Here is a 15,273-nt window from a genome sequence, read left to right on the forward strand (position 1 = left end):
CTGAATTTTTAAATTTCTTTAAAAATGTGCATAATTTTAGAAGCATAACGAAAAACTCATAACCAAAAATAACAAAGTTATATAAGTCAATAAATATTTTCGGCATTTCGTGTTGACTACACTTTTTTTATCGATTTTCTAGTTAGTCAAGGAAAAATATTACAGTCAACTTACGAAAGATTAATAATGCTTATCTATCGATGTCTTTCGAGATATTTTAATATCTATTTAAAATAGTTTTTTTTTATAAATTTTTATAATCAGTATATACATATAGTATTAAATATCAGTAAGTTTCAAAAATTTGTGTCTTTTTTATTGGGAAAAAATATTTCGGGTTCAAATTTCCAATTTTGTTTAATATCCTTCTTAGGTAAAATTCACTTCAGCATTTTATCAAAATCTACTCAGCGGTCATATACACCCAAAAAAGCATTACAAGATGGGCAGTAGTGCTCCACATTTCGTGCGCAATCCGTGCAGTACACAGCGCAGGCGCAAGGTAGGCAGCTAGAAGTAAAGAGTAAGAGCGTTAGTATTTAGAAACTCATGCTTATAAATATTTTTATATAGTGTGATAAGGTGTGACTAAATTATATATTAGGGTGTTCCGTGTTGCGTACTGTGAAATATGTTTGTCAAAAAAGTCTTGCGGTATTTTCGCTAGTTGGCGTAGTTCTAGTTTTATTCGTCGCATCGGGTCATGCTATACCTTTTTGGAAAGCTCATTTCACGCGCTAAACGTGTTTCATTAATTGTTGTTTATTTTAAGTCGTTCGTGAGTTATAGCGTCGCAAACATGGAGCAAAATAAAGAAAAAATACGGCATATTTTACAATACTACTACGATAAAGGCAAAAATGCATCTCAAGCCGCCAATAAAAGTTGTGCCGTTTATGGACCCGATACAGTTTCCATTTCCACCGTACAACGATGGTTTCAACATTTTCGTTCTGGTGTAGAGGTGGTCGAAGATGCGGCCGCCATAGTAGCAGCCGTAGCATCGGTCAAGAGCTGGGCATGAGTCATCAAAAAAAAATTTTATGAACAATTGAAAATTCAATAAAAATACCGCAAGACTTTTTTGACAACTTAATATATTTCTATAAATAAATTCAAATTAAAAAATGTTATATATTGCGATTATTAAGTGCTTCGAACAGTATTTTATTTTGTTGAGAACTTTCATAAATAGTGTGAATTTAAATCCGTGAGTCTCCGACCTCTACTGGAGTTTTTTTGGAGAGTGTTTTAGCAAATGATTTTAGCCATTAAACTTTCTTTAAACAAACTTTGGGAACACACCTGAATATACCTAGATTATTGGTTAGTATTTAGTGAGGTATGCGTCTTGAGTTTAATTTGATTTTGACAAAAAGATAAAACTACTAAAATCTATTTGTTTATGAGGTATTATGGAGACATGCCAGGAAAAACACGAATTAATTTTAATGCCGAAAGTACTACTTTGTCATATTTCGAGATTGTTATTTATTGTGCTCAATTGTATTGGTTTTTTGCTTTAATTTGAATTCTATGTTTTCCGTACACATTTTTTTATTATTTCGGGATTGTTACTCGGTATTTCGGTATTTTCGTGACTTGTTTATTATTTCTGGATCCCGATATTTTGGGGTTGTTAATTCTTGAGTTCATTTGTGTGCTTTTTTCCAAATTGGTATCAAGTGCTTTTCTGGATATTAGAGGTTATGTTAGGCACATCACGATGAACTAAGCTTATCTAAAATTAGACTATTTTACAAAATTACCAAACTCAATAAGATCAATCTTTCGATAATGCAATTCCCGTTATGTAACAGCTTTAAGCTTCTGTTAAACTAAATAACTTAATAGTAAAATCTTCTGTAAAAATTTAATTATGTTTCAATATGTTATAGTAATAATACTCACAGCATTCCAGCCAGTAGTAAAGCAATAATATGCGATTTTGTCGAAGATCTGTATTCCATACGCGATGTCACTTGCTTGGAGCAATTCGGGCAGCTCAAATTGCAGGGTATTGGGCCAAGTGGTGGTAACATTACTCAAAATGATACGGTGAAACAACAAGTGGAACTGTGGTTGACATTGAAAAGAGAAAAGTTTGAATATTATGTGTAATATTCATGAATTCTATTGTTATTTAATTTAATTTAGCAGCATTTAAGTGGCACACTTATAGAGTAATTTTGAATAAAACCGATTTTTTCCAATAACTCAAATAGTTTTTGAGTTGAGCGAATCTTTTAAGTGTAGCCGTTTAGTTCAATAAGCTCAATCAGTTTTCCCCAACAGCATTTTTGAATTTGCTACGGTGATAATTCGAAGAGTTATCATATAAAATTTGACCTACCGGTTTTTAAATATGACCGAATTTGACCGTATGTCATTGTGTGAAGAATACCTTCAAAGCGATTATCCGGGATTCCCTATTTTTTCAAACAAAAACACAGTAACTTCAAATTTAATGGCGAATGTTCTTTGTTATTTAAATCAACATTCTTCGGCATTTATTTTTTGAAGATTATCTATTTAATTTGTTGGCGGTTGTCTCGTTCGAGCATGTCGACTGTAACTAACAATTGACACGCGGGAGGTTTTGCTCCCAGGCATATACTTTAGACTTTACATATCCTCACAGGAAAAAGTCTAACGGTGTGATATCACATAATCTTGGCGACCAATGGACCGGCCCAAAACGTGAAATCATTTGCTCACCGAAGTATTCTCGCAATAAATCCATTGTTTGAAACGATGTGTGGGAAGTGGCTTCTTCTTTTTCAAACCAAATGTCGAGCTTCAATTACAGGCCTCAAATAGTTGGTTATCATGGCGCGATAACGGTCGCCATTGACGGTTATGTTCTCACCGACATCATTTTTGAAGAAATATGGACCGACGATTGCACCGGCCCACAAAACACACCAAATCGTTGTTTTTCCTGTATGAAATGGTAGCTCTTGAGTATCTTTAGATTGCTCTTCGTCCCAAATGCGTTACACTTGTTGCTTGTTTACATACATACTCATTGAGCTTAAAATGGGACTCATCGCTCAACAAAATCTGGTGCGAACACGTCGGATCTTCTTGCAACATTTCAGGAGCTTGCGCAATCGGTATTTGGTACGATTGCAATGCTAGATCTCGACAAGTCGTTACATACGTCAGTCTGAATTGAAGCGAATGACGCCGAATCGACTCTCCACGGTCTTCATGTACACCCTCAATTACGGCTGCTATACAAGCATTTTCTTCACTGAGTACCGGACGTCGTCTATTCGGTCGAATATTATCTAATAACGAATGCTGGGTCTCAAGATGGGTGATGGTGCTGCGATTAGTACACTCAGTACGCTGATTATGGCAATCATAACTTGTGTGAAGTGCGAGTAACACATTCTTTATAAACGTGGATTGGATCACCGGTTAGTTTAGCGAACTTTTTTTTCAGGTTTCAATCATGTAGAAGCCGAAATTGAAAATCTCGTATATCTAAATACGAATTTATATTATATTTTTCATATATATATTTTTCAAAAATTTCGCTATGTAGTTTTAAACTTGTGTGTGTAATTGTTTTCAGACACGATTTTTCGGATTTTTTCATGATCCTGAAAAATTTCAAGGTAATAATGCACTTAGTATGTTAGAAATTGATTTTTTCATTATTTACATTAAAATAGCGTGATTTTATTGCTGATTACATTCGCGCAAAAAGTAATTAAGCAAACTGTTTGTTTTCTTTTTTTTAACATTTATTAGAGTTTGCCAGTTACTTATTATGATGTAAAGTCAAGTGCTTTAATGAATGCAATTTTAGTAATAATTTTTTCCTTAAACGTGAGTTGCCTTTATTATTTCGAGATTGGAGAACAGTAACAAATACCAATCATCGGTAACTGCTTTATTGTTTTTCGAAATATACTCTGTTAAGATCTATACACTTTAACATACGTTTGAAACAATTGTGGAAGCACTTTTGTCGCTCTGATTGAGGTATCGCCAAATCATGCCTTTTGAACGCCTCTTATCTTTATCCAACATGAAATTGTTTTTTTTTGTGCCAAATGTTCTTGGAATATGGGATATATGCTGGTCCCGCTTGTAGTTGTCTCAATCTTACGATAGGCCACATGACGATCTGACAGTATAAGTTCGATCATCAATAGTTTCCCGAACAAAAATTGATGTTGGACGACCTTCACGAAATTTGGCTTGTAGTGACCCACTACCTCGATTGTATTCTCCGTACGTTTGATGAACATTGATTCTTGCTGGAGCTTCATCGCCAGAAATTGAATTAAGTTCATGAATGCACGTTGCTGAGTTAGTCCACGTCGAAAGTTGTGAAAAGTAATCGCACGAAAATGTTCGCGATTTGTACACAAAATAAATAGCGCTCGGATGGCAAAGAGTTCTGAGTATTGATACCATCAATCATCATAAATGTCCAACTGTACGATAAAGTTCTGAGTTGCCACGTTGCAACACCAGAGTTGCTAAAACCGGAAATAAATATAAAAGGCTACCTATGTAGTGTAGTATTTTTATAAATTATAGCCATAGGATTGGGAAAAATATTAATATAACTTTTTTTACGAATAAGCTTCAAAAACTATGTTTGTTAGATTTCTCATGTATCATATGGTACCAAAGACATCTACGAGTATAGAGGAATTATGTATAGTGTAAAAAAGTTTTAATTTTTGTTTATAAGTTCATATTGTTTATTTAATTTCCATTTTACGTCAGCGCCGATTAATGACAAAAAAATATTTGCAAACATTAATGTTTCAAATTAGTCATTGAGATTGTGAAATTACGTGAACCTTGAACTCATAGCAATAAACGATAACAGCAATCAATGTGTACATTATAGAAAAAACCGGCACGTCCCAATATTTGAAGCGATTTTAATTCTCTTCACAAATCTTATCATCGCTCTGTACACTGTGACTATTTAATTCCATATTGAGGTATACTTGGTATTACATACTATACCAAAATGACAACGATGACGAAAGTAATTGACTTTCTGGTGTCTTTCTATTCCACCATTGGTTTAAATAATCATGAATTAATCATGAATATCTACTTTGTCCCTTCAAAGTTATCAGCGCCAGATATTGTACATTTCTGCCAGCGTTTTTTCCAGTCCTAATTTTTCATGTTCCTGTTCATCTGTTCCTTCGATCAAGTTTTTATCCATTCAAGAGTAGAGTAGCATCGTTCTTTCGTAGGTCCTTTTGAGAACAAAAAGTTGCGGCACCTTTAATCTGTTATTTTTTGCCAAATATTCGCGCACAAGCAACGTGGCGTGGGCAGGGGTTCATACGTTTCAAATAAATAACAAATAATATTCTTGATTGACCGTTGACCCTTTGGCAAGAAGCTATAATGTTCGAAGACCTTGCAATCAAAGAAAATTATTAACAAATCCTTCAAAGACGAACTTGGTGCGCTTTTTGGATCCTGGTTTGAGGGCTTACAAAATTTAACATATGCAAGAATTGAAGGCGAACGACCATAAAGCACGTCGAATTCTGACAAGAAAATTTTGTTCAGCCATGAAACTCACTTTTAGTTGAATGTTTATTGGAAGGAAAGTTTTTTTGGCGAGCTCATTTTCTTTCGTTGTTGGCTTCTAACATCACTGAAAACCAACTGGGTAAAAATATTACATTACGCATGTAATTTGGATGTCTACAACAACATCAGTCGACTCCACTAATATCGATTGCTAGCAACCGTGCATGCCCCGATAAGTCCCAATTTGGCTGTTGTTTTCACTGAGAGATACTAATTTTATGTGTATTTCTGAAGAAGTATGTGTATTTCTGCGGGGTGTCACACTTTGCTTTAGGCTTTAGTTATTTGATCGACGTGTGTAAAACTAAATTAATGGGCCCTAATAAGATTTGACAATTATGCTAAGCTATTTTAACTTCGTGTAATGTTCCCGCTGAAAGACTCCATTTCCCAAATTTTTTTTATTTGCTATCTGTCTTTAGCCTTCATCCCACTGTTCAAGGTCAAAAAGTAGTCCGACAGAACCCTTATAATTCGTTTCTCCTTTAAACATAGTATCCGAAGGCCCTAGTAGCCAGTGCTGATTCTTCCAAGTGAATTAATTATTTATAATTAGTTCTCTTTCAAATAAATAAATAAAAATAAACATAGTATATTCCACTAGTCATTTGCATTCCTTTAAAGCGCAATAAATAACTAACGGCTCTTTAAGGACAAACAAAATAAATGAACACATACCACATGTGTTCTTATGGTTATAATTCACTGGGTTTCACGCCTTGTTTGCGGCCACACCTTGCAAGAAATGTAGCCATGTCGCCATATTTCGAAGCTTAATGGGGCTCATAATGGCGGCCACGCTCCTGTTGCTCCCCTTTCAACCAACCAACTAAGTATATATGTGAAAAATCCGAAAGGAAAAACTGTCCAAATTGCTTGCATGATTATGTTTTACTCGTATTTGCTTTTAGTCATCGGCATTTTCACCACTGATTACTGTCATTCACATTCATGGACGCGCCATAAGAAGAGAGTTTTTTACTTAATATATTTGTTTATCCGATATTTGCAAGTGCGTAGTAAAATATTCGTTAACGAAGAGCCAAAGGAAAAAAAAGTAGAAGAGAAGTTGAAGTAGCGAAAAACTAATAAGTTGATATTAACCGATATTCTTAGTCTTTTTGTTTTGCTTTTAAATTTTTATAACTAATGGAAATCAGAATAGACTATTTTCGAAGGGGATCTGCTCCTGTTTAGTTTTAGAGATTTGTTGGATATTTAATAATACCAACATTGTGTCTGCTATAGAATGCTATGTATTATTTACGGTAAACTTAGAATAGCAACACTCCATCAATTCTACTTTATTTTTGACATATTTTATTTCTTTTTATGATTTTAATTGAGTTTTGCTTCTATGCTGTTTGCTATAAAAATACATAAACATTTTAGATTTTTTTATATCTTGTAATATTGCTTTTGCTTTCAGTTGAAGTTTGATTTCTTAAATGGGGTATATTAAGTTTGCAACGACGTTTTTAGCTCTCAGTCGTTGTATGGAAAAGTTTTTCTTTTGTCAAGATATCATTTTGGTAGTACGATTTGTTTGTTTGCTTTAAAATAGGCCTCACCTCTTCATGTGATGATAATATTCCCCCAGCAAGCATTGTTTGGCGATCTGAGGACAGGAAATAGTAGCTGGTGGTTAGATCTGGAGAATACGATGAATGCGAAAGCAATTCTAAGACCGATTTATGAATTTTCATCATAGCTTTCTCTGACTTCCGACACGGTGCATTGTCTGTGTGATACATTACTTTTCTTTTCTTCCTTGGTTTTTCTGTTTTCAACGTAATCTATAAGAATTATTGAATGCGTATCACAAATTATAAACGCCATAAACTTGACAGCCGATTGTTTCATTTTACCACGCTTTGGAGCGAGTTCATAGTGTGCAGTCTACTAGGATGATTGTTGATTGGACTTCGGAGTGGAACCATGCTTCAACCATTGTCACATATCGATGCAAATACTCGAGTTTTTTGAACATCTCTAAACACTGCTCCGAATCATCAACTCGTCGCTGTTTTTGGTCAAAAGTGTGCTCGCTTGGCACCCATTTTGCTCAGCGTTTTCTCGTAAATGATACAATGTACACTCTCATTTGATATATTTTGGGTGTTAGTTATTTCGAACAACTTCACTGTGCAGTCATCCAAAATTATGTAGTGGGTTATTTTAATATTTCTTCGGTTACGGTGTTAATTTCACCACGTCTAAACTTAACATTGCAATCCTTGATGGTTGATTTTCATGGGACACTGTCTGCAAGCTCATCGCCAAGTTTTTGCTTCATCCGTATTTGTTTTCTTATCAACTCGTGAAATTCCTTTTTATCTATGTTTTTCATAATAACAAAAATTTCCCTGTTTTAGTTGCCTTACAAACTGATCGGTCAGAATTAACTTCTTGGTGCGAAATCATTTTTATTTTCTATTCGGTTCCGAAGTTAACGTTACTTCTTGTTTTACTAACTTTTAGATGAACTTCTTTCGTACGAAGCTCGATTTTTACATTCTGTTCTTAAGTCCACAGTAAAAAATATATTTTTTCAATTGAAAAATATTTTATTTTTTTTTTTTTAATTTAAACAAATTTAAAAGTTTGGATTTGTTTTTATAATTTTAACAAATAATTTGTAAACATTATATAACTAAATAAAGGTTTACTTACTCCAAAATATTTTAATATAATGCGGTTATAAACACGTCGCCCGCAAAGGACGTTTCAAAACTATTGAATTGGTGGCTTCGCATTCGTGGCACCATTTATGATTATCTTTATGCACATATACATTTACATACTGACTGAGTATATTATGTACATATGCACTTAGATTTTATCCACTTATACATATATATATGTATATAGATATAAATAAATGAAATAGTATGAAAGTGCATGCGAGGTCTCTCGTGTGCAATTATAATTTTGTCATTTATCCTTTTATCTTTCAAAGTTATCTTAGAAAACATTTCAAAAGCACAGCAAACAATTTAAATCAATGAAATGGTGGGGAATAACTTTTTTAGTGTTGACCTTGGATTTAATTGACACTTAGAGAAGGTGCATTCGATGACATAGAGTTTCAGGTTTAGATACATATTCAGAAAAGATAATTCCCAATATAGCTAATGGCACCATAATCTGACATCTGATCAAGTACAATTAAATTTTTAATCGGCCAGTCGCATCAAATACCTGTAGAACTTTATGGACGTTCCTTATAAAGCGTCTACAGCCAGCACTTAAAAGTCCATAAGGTGATGCAAAAATTCTCTTCCGAACACCTAAATAACGGACGTTGAGTTTCTTAGAGAGTTATTTCCACTTGCGAAGTCAAAAAAAAAAAAAAAAAAAAAAAAAAAAAATAATAATAATAATAATAATAATAATTTTGCATCATGAATTTTGTAACTTTGTATAATGAAATACTGTTCTCAGATTCATTGAGGAAAGTTTCTCCAAAACGTCAGAAACGATCGATTTGAAATTTTCACAAGACGTTCTTAGATATACTGCTTGTATTATGAGCAAAATATAATAAGACTTTATTCATAGTTTTGAAATTCTCAATTTATTCTTCATTCATTTTGAATTTCGTCCCCCTCAAAGTAGTCTAAGTAGTGGCCCAAATGCCACTGATAGATAGAAAAAAGATATTTCGTCGAATGGGTTTTTATACGAAATTAAAATTAAAAAGTCTTACCATATTTTGGCTATAGTGATGGAAGAAAGACGATTTTTGATAATGAGTGATTCTTTTTTTTACAAAAAATACCTCTTTTTTTTGAAAAGTCGCTTTTGTTTGATTAGCTTCAATTTTAGCTTTTTGATTAGTTCTTAGATCTTAACTTGTACTTATCTATAGTTCTCCTCCAACCTATAAAAACCCAGCAGGATTTGCCAGAATTAAGTCAATACTAACCATTGATGTCTTGAAAACATGTAGTTCCAAACATCCAGCCGCTACTAAACTATTATGACAGAGATGATGGCATTTACTTTTCTTCTCAGTATGAAGGGAAATATTTCTTTATGTTTAACAATTTTATCCATTAGATCGGAACAAGAGCATGATAAACTTTTTTGGAAACCTTCGCTACTTACCTACCTTTAGTAGACAGAAACGCATTGAAACTCTTTACTAATTCATTTGCATTCCTTATAATATAGACTATTGGATCGCGAGGCCTTCACTTGTCGGTTCCTTCTTCGCTGACATACCTGCGAGTGGCTTGTGTCCGCGGAAAGTTGTTGGAGAAAAGGTGCAGTGAGCTTTACGCTTTTTCCATATTAGAACTGTATGTGTGTCCGGTCAAAGCGGAATCGCCCGAAATTGCAAAGGCGATGAGCTTGCTGGGAAGGGCACAGTCACCCCGATTTCATCCGATTGTTAGCGAGTCGGTTGTCCGATGTCCACATCCGTTCTAACACTGGACTTATGGATGACTTGGCCATACAGACTTATTACCTAGTCACTGGTTAACAGCCAAAAGCTTATGCGACTGCGACATCTTTTTGGCTCAAATTGAACCGTAAAAGGTTCTCCGAAGTACTTATACGGCAGTAAAGTCAATCTCGCCCCAATTGTAGATGTTCTCATTGGACACATCCAATAGGTACATACGAGATACGACTAAATATTTCTTCAGACGCTGTTTGCCAAAGCTGTAGGGAGGAAGGCGAGGTTGAATAATCTTTTAACATTCTCTTTATTGTCCGGTTTTTGGCACACTGTTATTGAAATATAGCGGTAGGGACATTTTTGGTGCACCCAGCGATGTTGTTGGAATTGATATCGACCACCTTAATGATTTTGTCGTGAGCTCAGAACTCTTCATCGATCTATAAAGTTATGTAAAGAGCTTTTGAGTAACACAAAGGACAAATATCTGTCTAAGAGAATTCCATTTTTGTATCAACCCTACGACTTAACCTAAACTACCTAGCTTCAAACCATTTCATACCTACCTTATCTTTATAGGAAGCTAATTGAATAAATACGAAGCGGATAATGTTTTTTGTTAAAGTATAAACATTTATTACAAAAATATGGCAGATACAATTTTAATAAACAATATTACGGATACAAATTTTTTCAGTCAATGACTTCGAAAAGAACTACATAGGTCTTTTTCGTTAAAAAGATCCTCCCAGCTTGTATTCGAGTTTTTAATATTTCAATCTCAATCTCAATATTTTTGAAAAATTATTATAAAAAGTTTATATATATACCTATATACATAATATATACGCTTATATACACAGTATAGTATATGTCGTTGAAAAAAACGGTTATTAGTTGCTAATAAGCCACTTCAACGTTCGTAAACTCCAATGTAGCTGTTGCATGAGGGGCAACGATGTTCGACATTACGAGCACATTTTGTGCAATAAAGGCAGCAAGCGCACGGCCAAAAGCTGGAAATAAATATTATGAATCATAATATTTGCCAATAATGTGCAACAATTATATGGATTTATATTTTTCTGAACTCTTTGGAAGTGTTTTGAAAAATTAGTTCATAGGCTTGCAATAATAAAAATACTTTGTCGTAGGAGGAGCTCAGAGTTTATGAAAACCGGTTGGGTTCATCTGTGCTTCCAAGTTATCTGTATGTTTTTTTGGTTTTATCTATTTAAAATCATGTGTGAGATTGACTCCCAAATATGTAGGCACTGGGAGTAACATGAAATTAGGTTTAGTCTCTTCGGCATTGCCACATATAATTTCTAACCGCCCAGCTTCTTCAATGCAAATATGTAGATGGCTTTAAATGATCAGCAATTATCGACGATTTTCGAACTCAAACTAATCATTCGAAAAAAAAAAATGTTATTCATAGAACTAAGACCTACCCGATAATACATAAAAGCAAAGCTATCAAATGCGTTTTCGTGGATGATGTATAGTCCACGCTAGTGATTACTTGTTTATTACAAGTTGGACAAATGATTGTGGCTGGTTCCGGACCCACCGGTGCTGACATATTGATTGAGAGCTGTAAAGAAAAAAGTTTAATAATATTAAAATTCATTTGTTAAACATTTTATATTTTATTATATGTTCTTATAAACTTAAATTAGGTTTCTAGTGATCAGTGTCTTTTGGCAGCATCTTGACTAACATATTACGTTTACCACGATGTTTGTAACATTCAAAAGTAAAAGTCAAATACCCTATAATGTATATAACCTTACAAGAAGTAGTCGAATGGTTAATGTTAAATCACAACTTCTTGGAGGCCATTCAATGTCAAAATTTCTTGAAGTAATCGAATCTCCAAACTTTTCTCGCAAAAGTTCTGCTCTGTATGACACGTAGACCCGTCTTGTTGGAACCAGATGTTGTCAAAATCAACTTTTTTCAATTGGGGTCGTAAAAATTTGGTTATCACCGCTCTCCATTGATATTAACGGTGTCAATGGCTTCATTTCGAAAGAAATACGGACTGACGACTCTACCAGACCAAAAACCACACCAAACTCTTCATTTAGGTGATTGTAATGATAGTTCATGAATAATTGTGGATTTTCTTCGCACCAGAATCGACAGTTTTTTCTTATTTACCGCACCACTCAGATTAAAGAGAAGATGACTTTCTTAAAAGTTATCGATGTCGTTGGCAAGTTGTTTCAACTCAAAATTTCATGACATTTACGGCAGTTCAATAGCTTCAGTTTTTGAGTCAGAAACATTGTATATGAATACTAACCCAATGATCTTCGTTCGTCAGGAGAGAACTTTACTTCGCCATGGCCTACTCAGTCCGAAGTAGCACCTGTTGGCAATTTCTGTTATTCTGCGTTAGTTTTCGAGGTTGACATTATTGTCGGTGTTGATATTGTTTTCAAGATAGACGAAATTATCTACGACTTCGAAGTTATGAATGTCAACAGTAATGTGGCAGCCAAGTCGACAGTGTGACCACTGGTGCAACTTGTATTTTTTTCTTCAACAATAGATTGAAGAAGTCAAACGATAGGGACTGCCCTTGAAACCTCGCTTGGTATCGAAGGGTTCGGAGAGGTCATTCCTGATCCTGTCGAAACTTCTGTTGCTCAACGTCAACCTCATCATCGGGCAATGGTATATCTGCTCCGTCGTCATCGATTTGGGAATCGGTTTCGCCATTTCTAGATGAATCTTCTGCCGTTCCGCAGGTTTGTGAAGTGTTCACTCCATCATTTCAGTATGCTCTGGGCACGAGTCACTACATTACCTCTTTGGGCCCTACAAGAGCACGCTTCGGTCTTCATACCTTCGGTTAGTCGTCGCATCTTTAGAATTTTGAACAATGCCCCTGTCGCTTTCCTCTTCAACTCTCGGTATCTAAGTCATCCTAGTGTCATATGATCCCTATCGGAAACCCCATCAGTGTATACTAGTACCTCAGTTTTTGAGATATCGATATCTATTTTTGCACACGTCCTTTTCTCCCTGAGAAGCTGCTCTTTGGTCCGAATCGACTATGGCATAAAGTGGCCATACAAACTGAACGATCAAAATCGTGTAATTGTATAGAAAAGCTTTTGCTCGAACAATTGTTACAGCTACGATACAATATCTGAATGAATTTTTTAGATCAACCTTCTATAGGATATACCTCCCATACTAACCGATCAAAATTCAGTTCCTCTACGGAAAATTTTTTTATATCAGAAGTTATTTTCATGAAATTGGGCGAGGATTATTTTCCAAGGCAACGGTGTTATGTCCGAGGATATAGTTCAGTTCTTTTAGATTAAAAAAGCTGTTTGAAGTAATAGCCGATCAATAACGGTCATAACTGTACTCTCGTATAATACATAAAACACAGTTTCGTCAAACCCTAGAGAGTGCCGTATCCAACGAACAAATGACATCGTATAAATGGACCAGCACAATCAAATAGAGATAGAAAAAGAAGATGTTAAAAAGATAATTGAATGAATAACTGTGTTGTTACTTGCACATTTAATTGTTCAACTAAGGAGCTTCAATAATTGACATACATCACACATTAAGTTTTCACTTTATTAACATTGAATTTTAATTATTTTTATAAACGAGTCAGCATTAATTAAAACAACATCTCGAGTCACTTGATCAATTAAACTAAAATATATTTTTGTACTTATTAAATGTGCAACATTCCGTGAATATTAAATTGTATACGTTTATATGTATGTATATGTTTAGGGTAACTACCATATGCTACGTCTCGAGAGATGACGCCATCCCTTCCACCTACAAAATTCACCTACTTATTGTATTTTCGGCACCACGAAGTTTTTTGTACTCGTCGTCGGTAAACATGTCTCCCGCTGTTGTTGTCTGTCGTTAGAAGTGATTGTTACTGCTTGATTATTGTAGTAATGCAACTTTGGCGCCAACTATTTCATAAACTGTACACATAGTATATATGTACCTATATATAGTAATTATATTGTGAAAATAAGACCATTAGAACCGTAAGTATGAGTTTTGTTAACAATTCGCTTATATCCTATAGGGATATCGCCTGTAACCAGCTCAAATAATAATATAATATAATATACTAATTTTGCAAAATAGTAAATTTGAGCTTCTGCGAGATCCGTCTGGGCCAGAGTAGTAGTTTTTACCAGACTTTTTTATAGCCAATCATCAAAAAACAAAAAAAAACAATGGAAAGAAGGTGAGGTGGAAACATCCAGGTACTTTCTTTTACATTGTCCAGACTTTGCAAGACTGAGGTTGAAACATCTAGGCAGGTATATCTTCGGCGAAACAGGAAGCATATCCGAAACTGTCAATACTCGTCTCAATTTCGTCAATTTATGAGAGTCTTTATGATGAAAGGTAACCCAAAGGACTGGTTATATGCTTTGTAAGTGAAATCCCATTTAGGATCGACCTTTTAATCTTAGTCAACCTAACGTTTCTGCTTAAACCTATTTTCGATAAAATTCCTATTGATGTCAGCCGTCGATTAGTTTTTTTTTTGCTATGAAAGAGAGAAATCATAAGATTTTCGCGCTAGCTAAGTAAAAGTGTTTTTCCCTCCATAACACTTTGTAACTGCAGGCACTTTTGTCATTGAGGAGCATGCATTTAGGCCACTCGCCTACAAGACTAATGTGTCATATGCAAATATTTATTTTTTGTCTTATCAAAACCAATTAAATCAATTACACATAGGCATTCGAGAAAATGCATTGAATATATACTCGACTCCTCTTGATTTCTTGGCAATTCACTCATCGTAAAACTTTGTAATTTAATTTAATTTAAAAACATATTTTGCATTTTATCACCAAACCACATGCAAATAATATATTTATGGTACATATAAGTAGGTAGTATAACCAGTATCTACATATTTTATCACAGAAGATGACGCCACCACTTCAAACCGAAATCTTCACTTACTTTCTTTTTATATTTTTGACGATACGAAATTATTTGCAATCTTCCGACGACACGTCGTTGCTTGTTGGCACTCAGAACTACATTGAGGAATCGTCAACACATTTTTCTTTCAGCGTGCCAATGTAGCCACACACATGTCTATGTATACAGCTGCGGTCAAATTCTTAGTAATGTGCAAAAACGTAGAAGGAATTATTAAATAAAAAAAGGATGCGATATCGTCTTTAAAAAATATATATAGTATATATTTTATCATAAAAGACTTAACAGTAAGTGAAACAAATCAC

General features: G+C 34.4%; 2 protein-coding genes across 3 annotated transcripts; both read right to left on the reverse strand.

The window, feature by feature from the left end:
* Positions 1 to 295: 295 nt before the first annotated feature.
* LOC108971197 (lipopolysaccharide-induced tumor necrosis factor-alpha factor homolog) lies at positions 296 to 8,316 on the reverse strand. Of its 2 annotated transcripts, none has more exons than XM_018937084.1 (3): positions 8,263 to 8,316; positions 1,912 to 2,076; positions 296 to 510 (listed from the first exon to the last, which is right to left on the reverse strand). In XM_018937084.1, the coding sequence occupies exons 2-3, from the start codon at positions 2,040 to 2,042 to the stop codon at positions 408 to 410; spliced, it is 234 nt and encodes a 77-aa protein (XP_018792629.1). In that variant the 5' UTR covers positions 2,043 to 2,076; positions 8,263 to 8,316; the 3' UTR covers positions 296 to 407. The 2 variants fall into 2 exon arrangements, with proteins under 2 accessions (XP_018792629.1, XP_018792630.1); XM_018937085.1 differs by lacking the exon at positions 8,263 to 8,316 and adding an exon at positions 2,354 to 2,492.
* A 2,326-nt stretch (positions 8,317 to 10,642) lies between these two features.
* LOC108971190 (lipopolysaccharide-induced tumor necrosis factor-alpha factor homolog) lies at positions 10,643 to 15,061 on the reverse strand. The gene is made up of 3 exons (XM_018937077.1): positions 14,987 to 15,061; positions 11,452 to 11,594; positions 10,643 to 11,013 (listed from the first exon to the last, which is right to left on the reverse strand). The coding sequence occupies exons 2-3, from the start codon at positions 11,580 to 11,582 to the stop codon at positions 10,911 to 10,913; spliced, it is 234 nt and encodes a 77-aa protein (XP_018792622.1). The 5' UTR covers positions 11,583 to 11,594; positions 14,987 to 15,061; the 3' UTR covers positions 10,643 to 10,910.
* Positions 15,062 to 15,273: the final 212 nt, after the last annotated feature.

The sequence above is a fragment of the Bactrocera latifrons genome, unplaced genomic scaffold (genome assembly GCF_001853355.1).
Source record: "Bactrocera latifrons isolate USDA-ARS-PBARC rearing strain unplaced genomic scaffold, ASM185335v1 scaffold_33, whole genome shotgun sequence".
Classification (NCBI taxonomy): Eukaryota; Metazoa; Arthropoda; class Insecta; order Diptera; family Tephritidae; genus Bactrocera; species Bactrocera latifrons.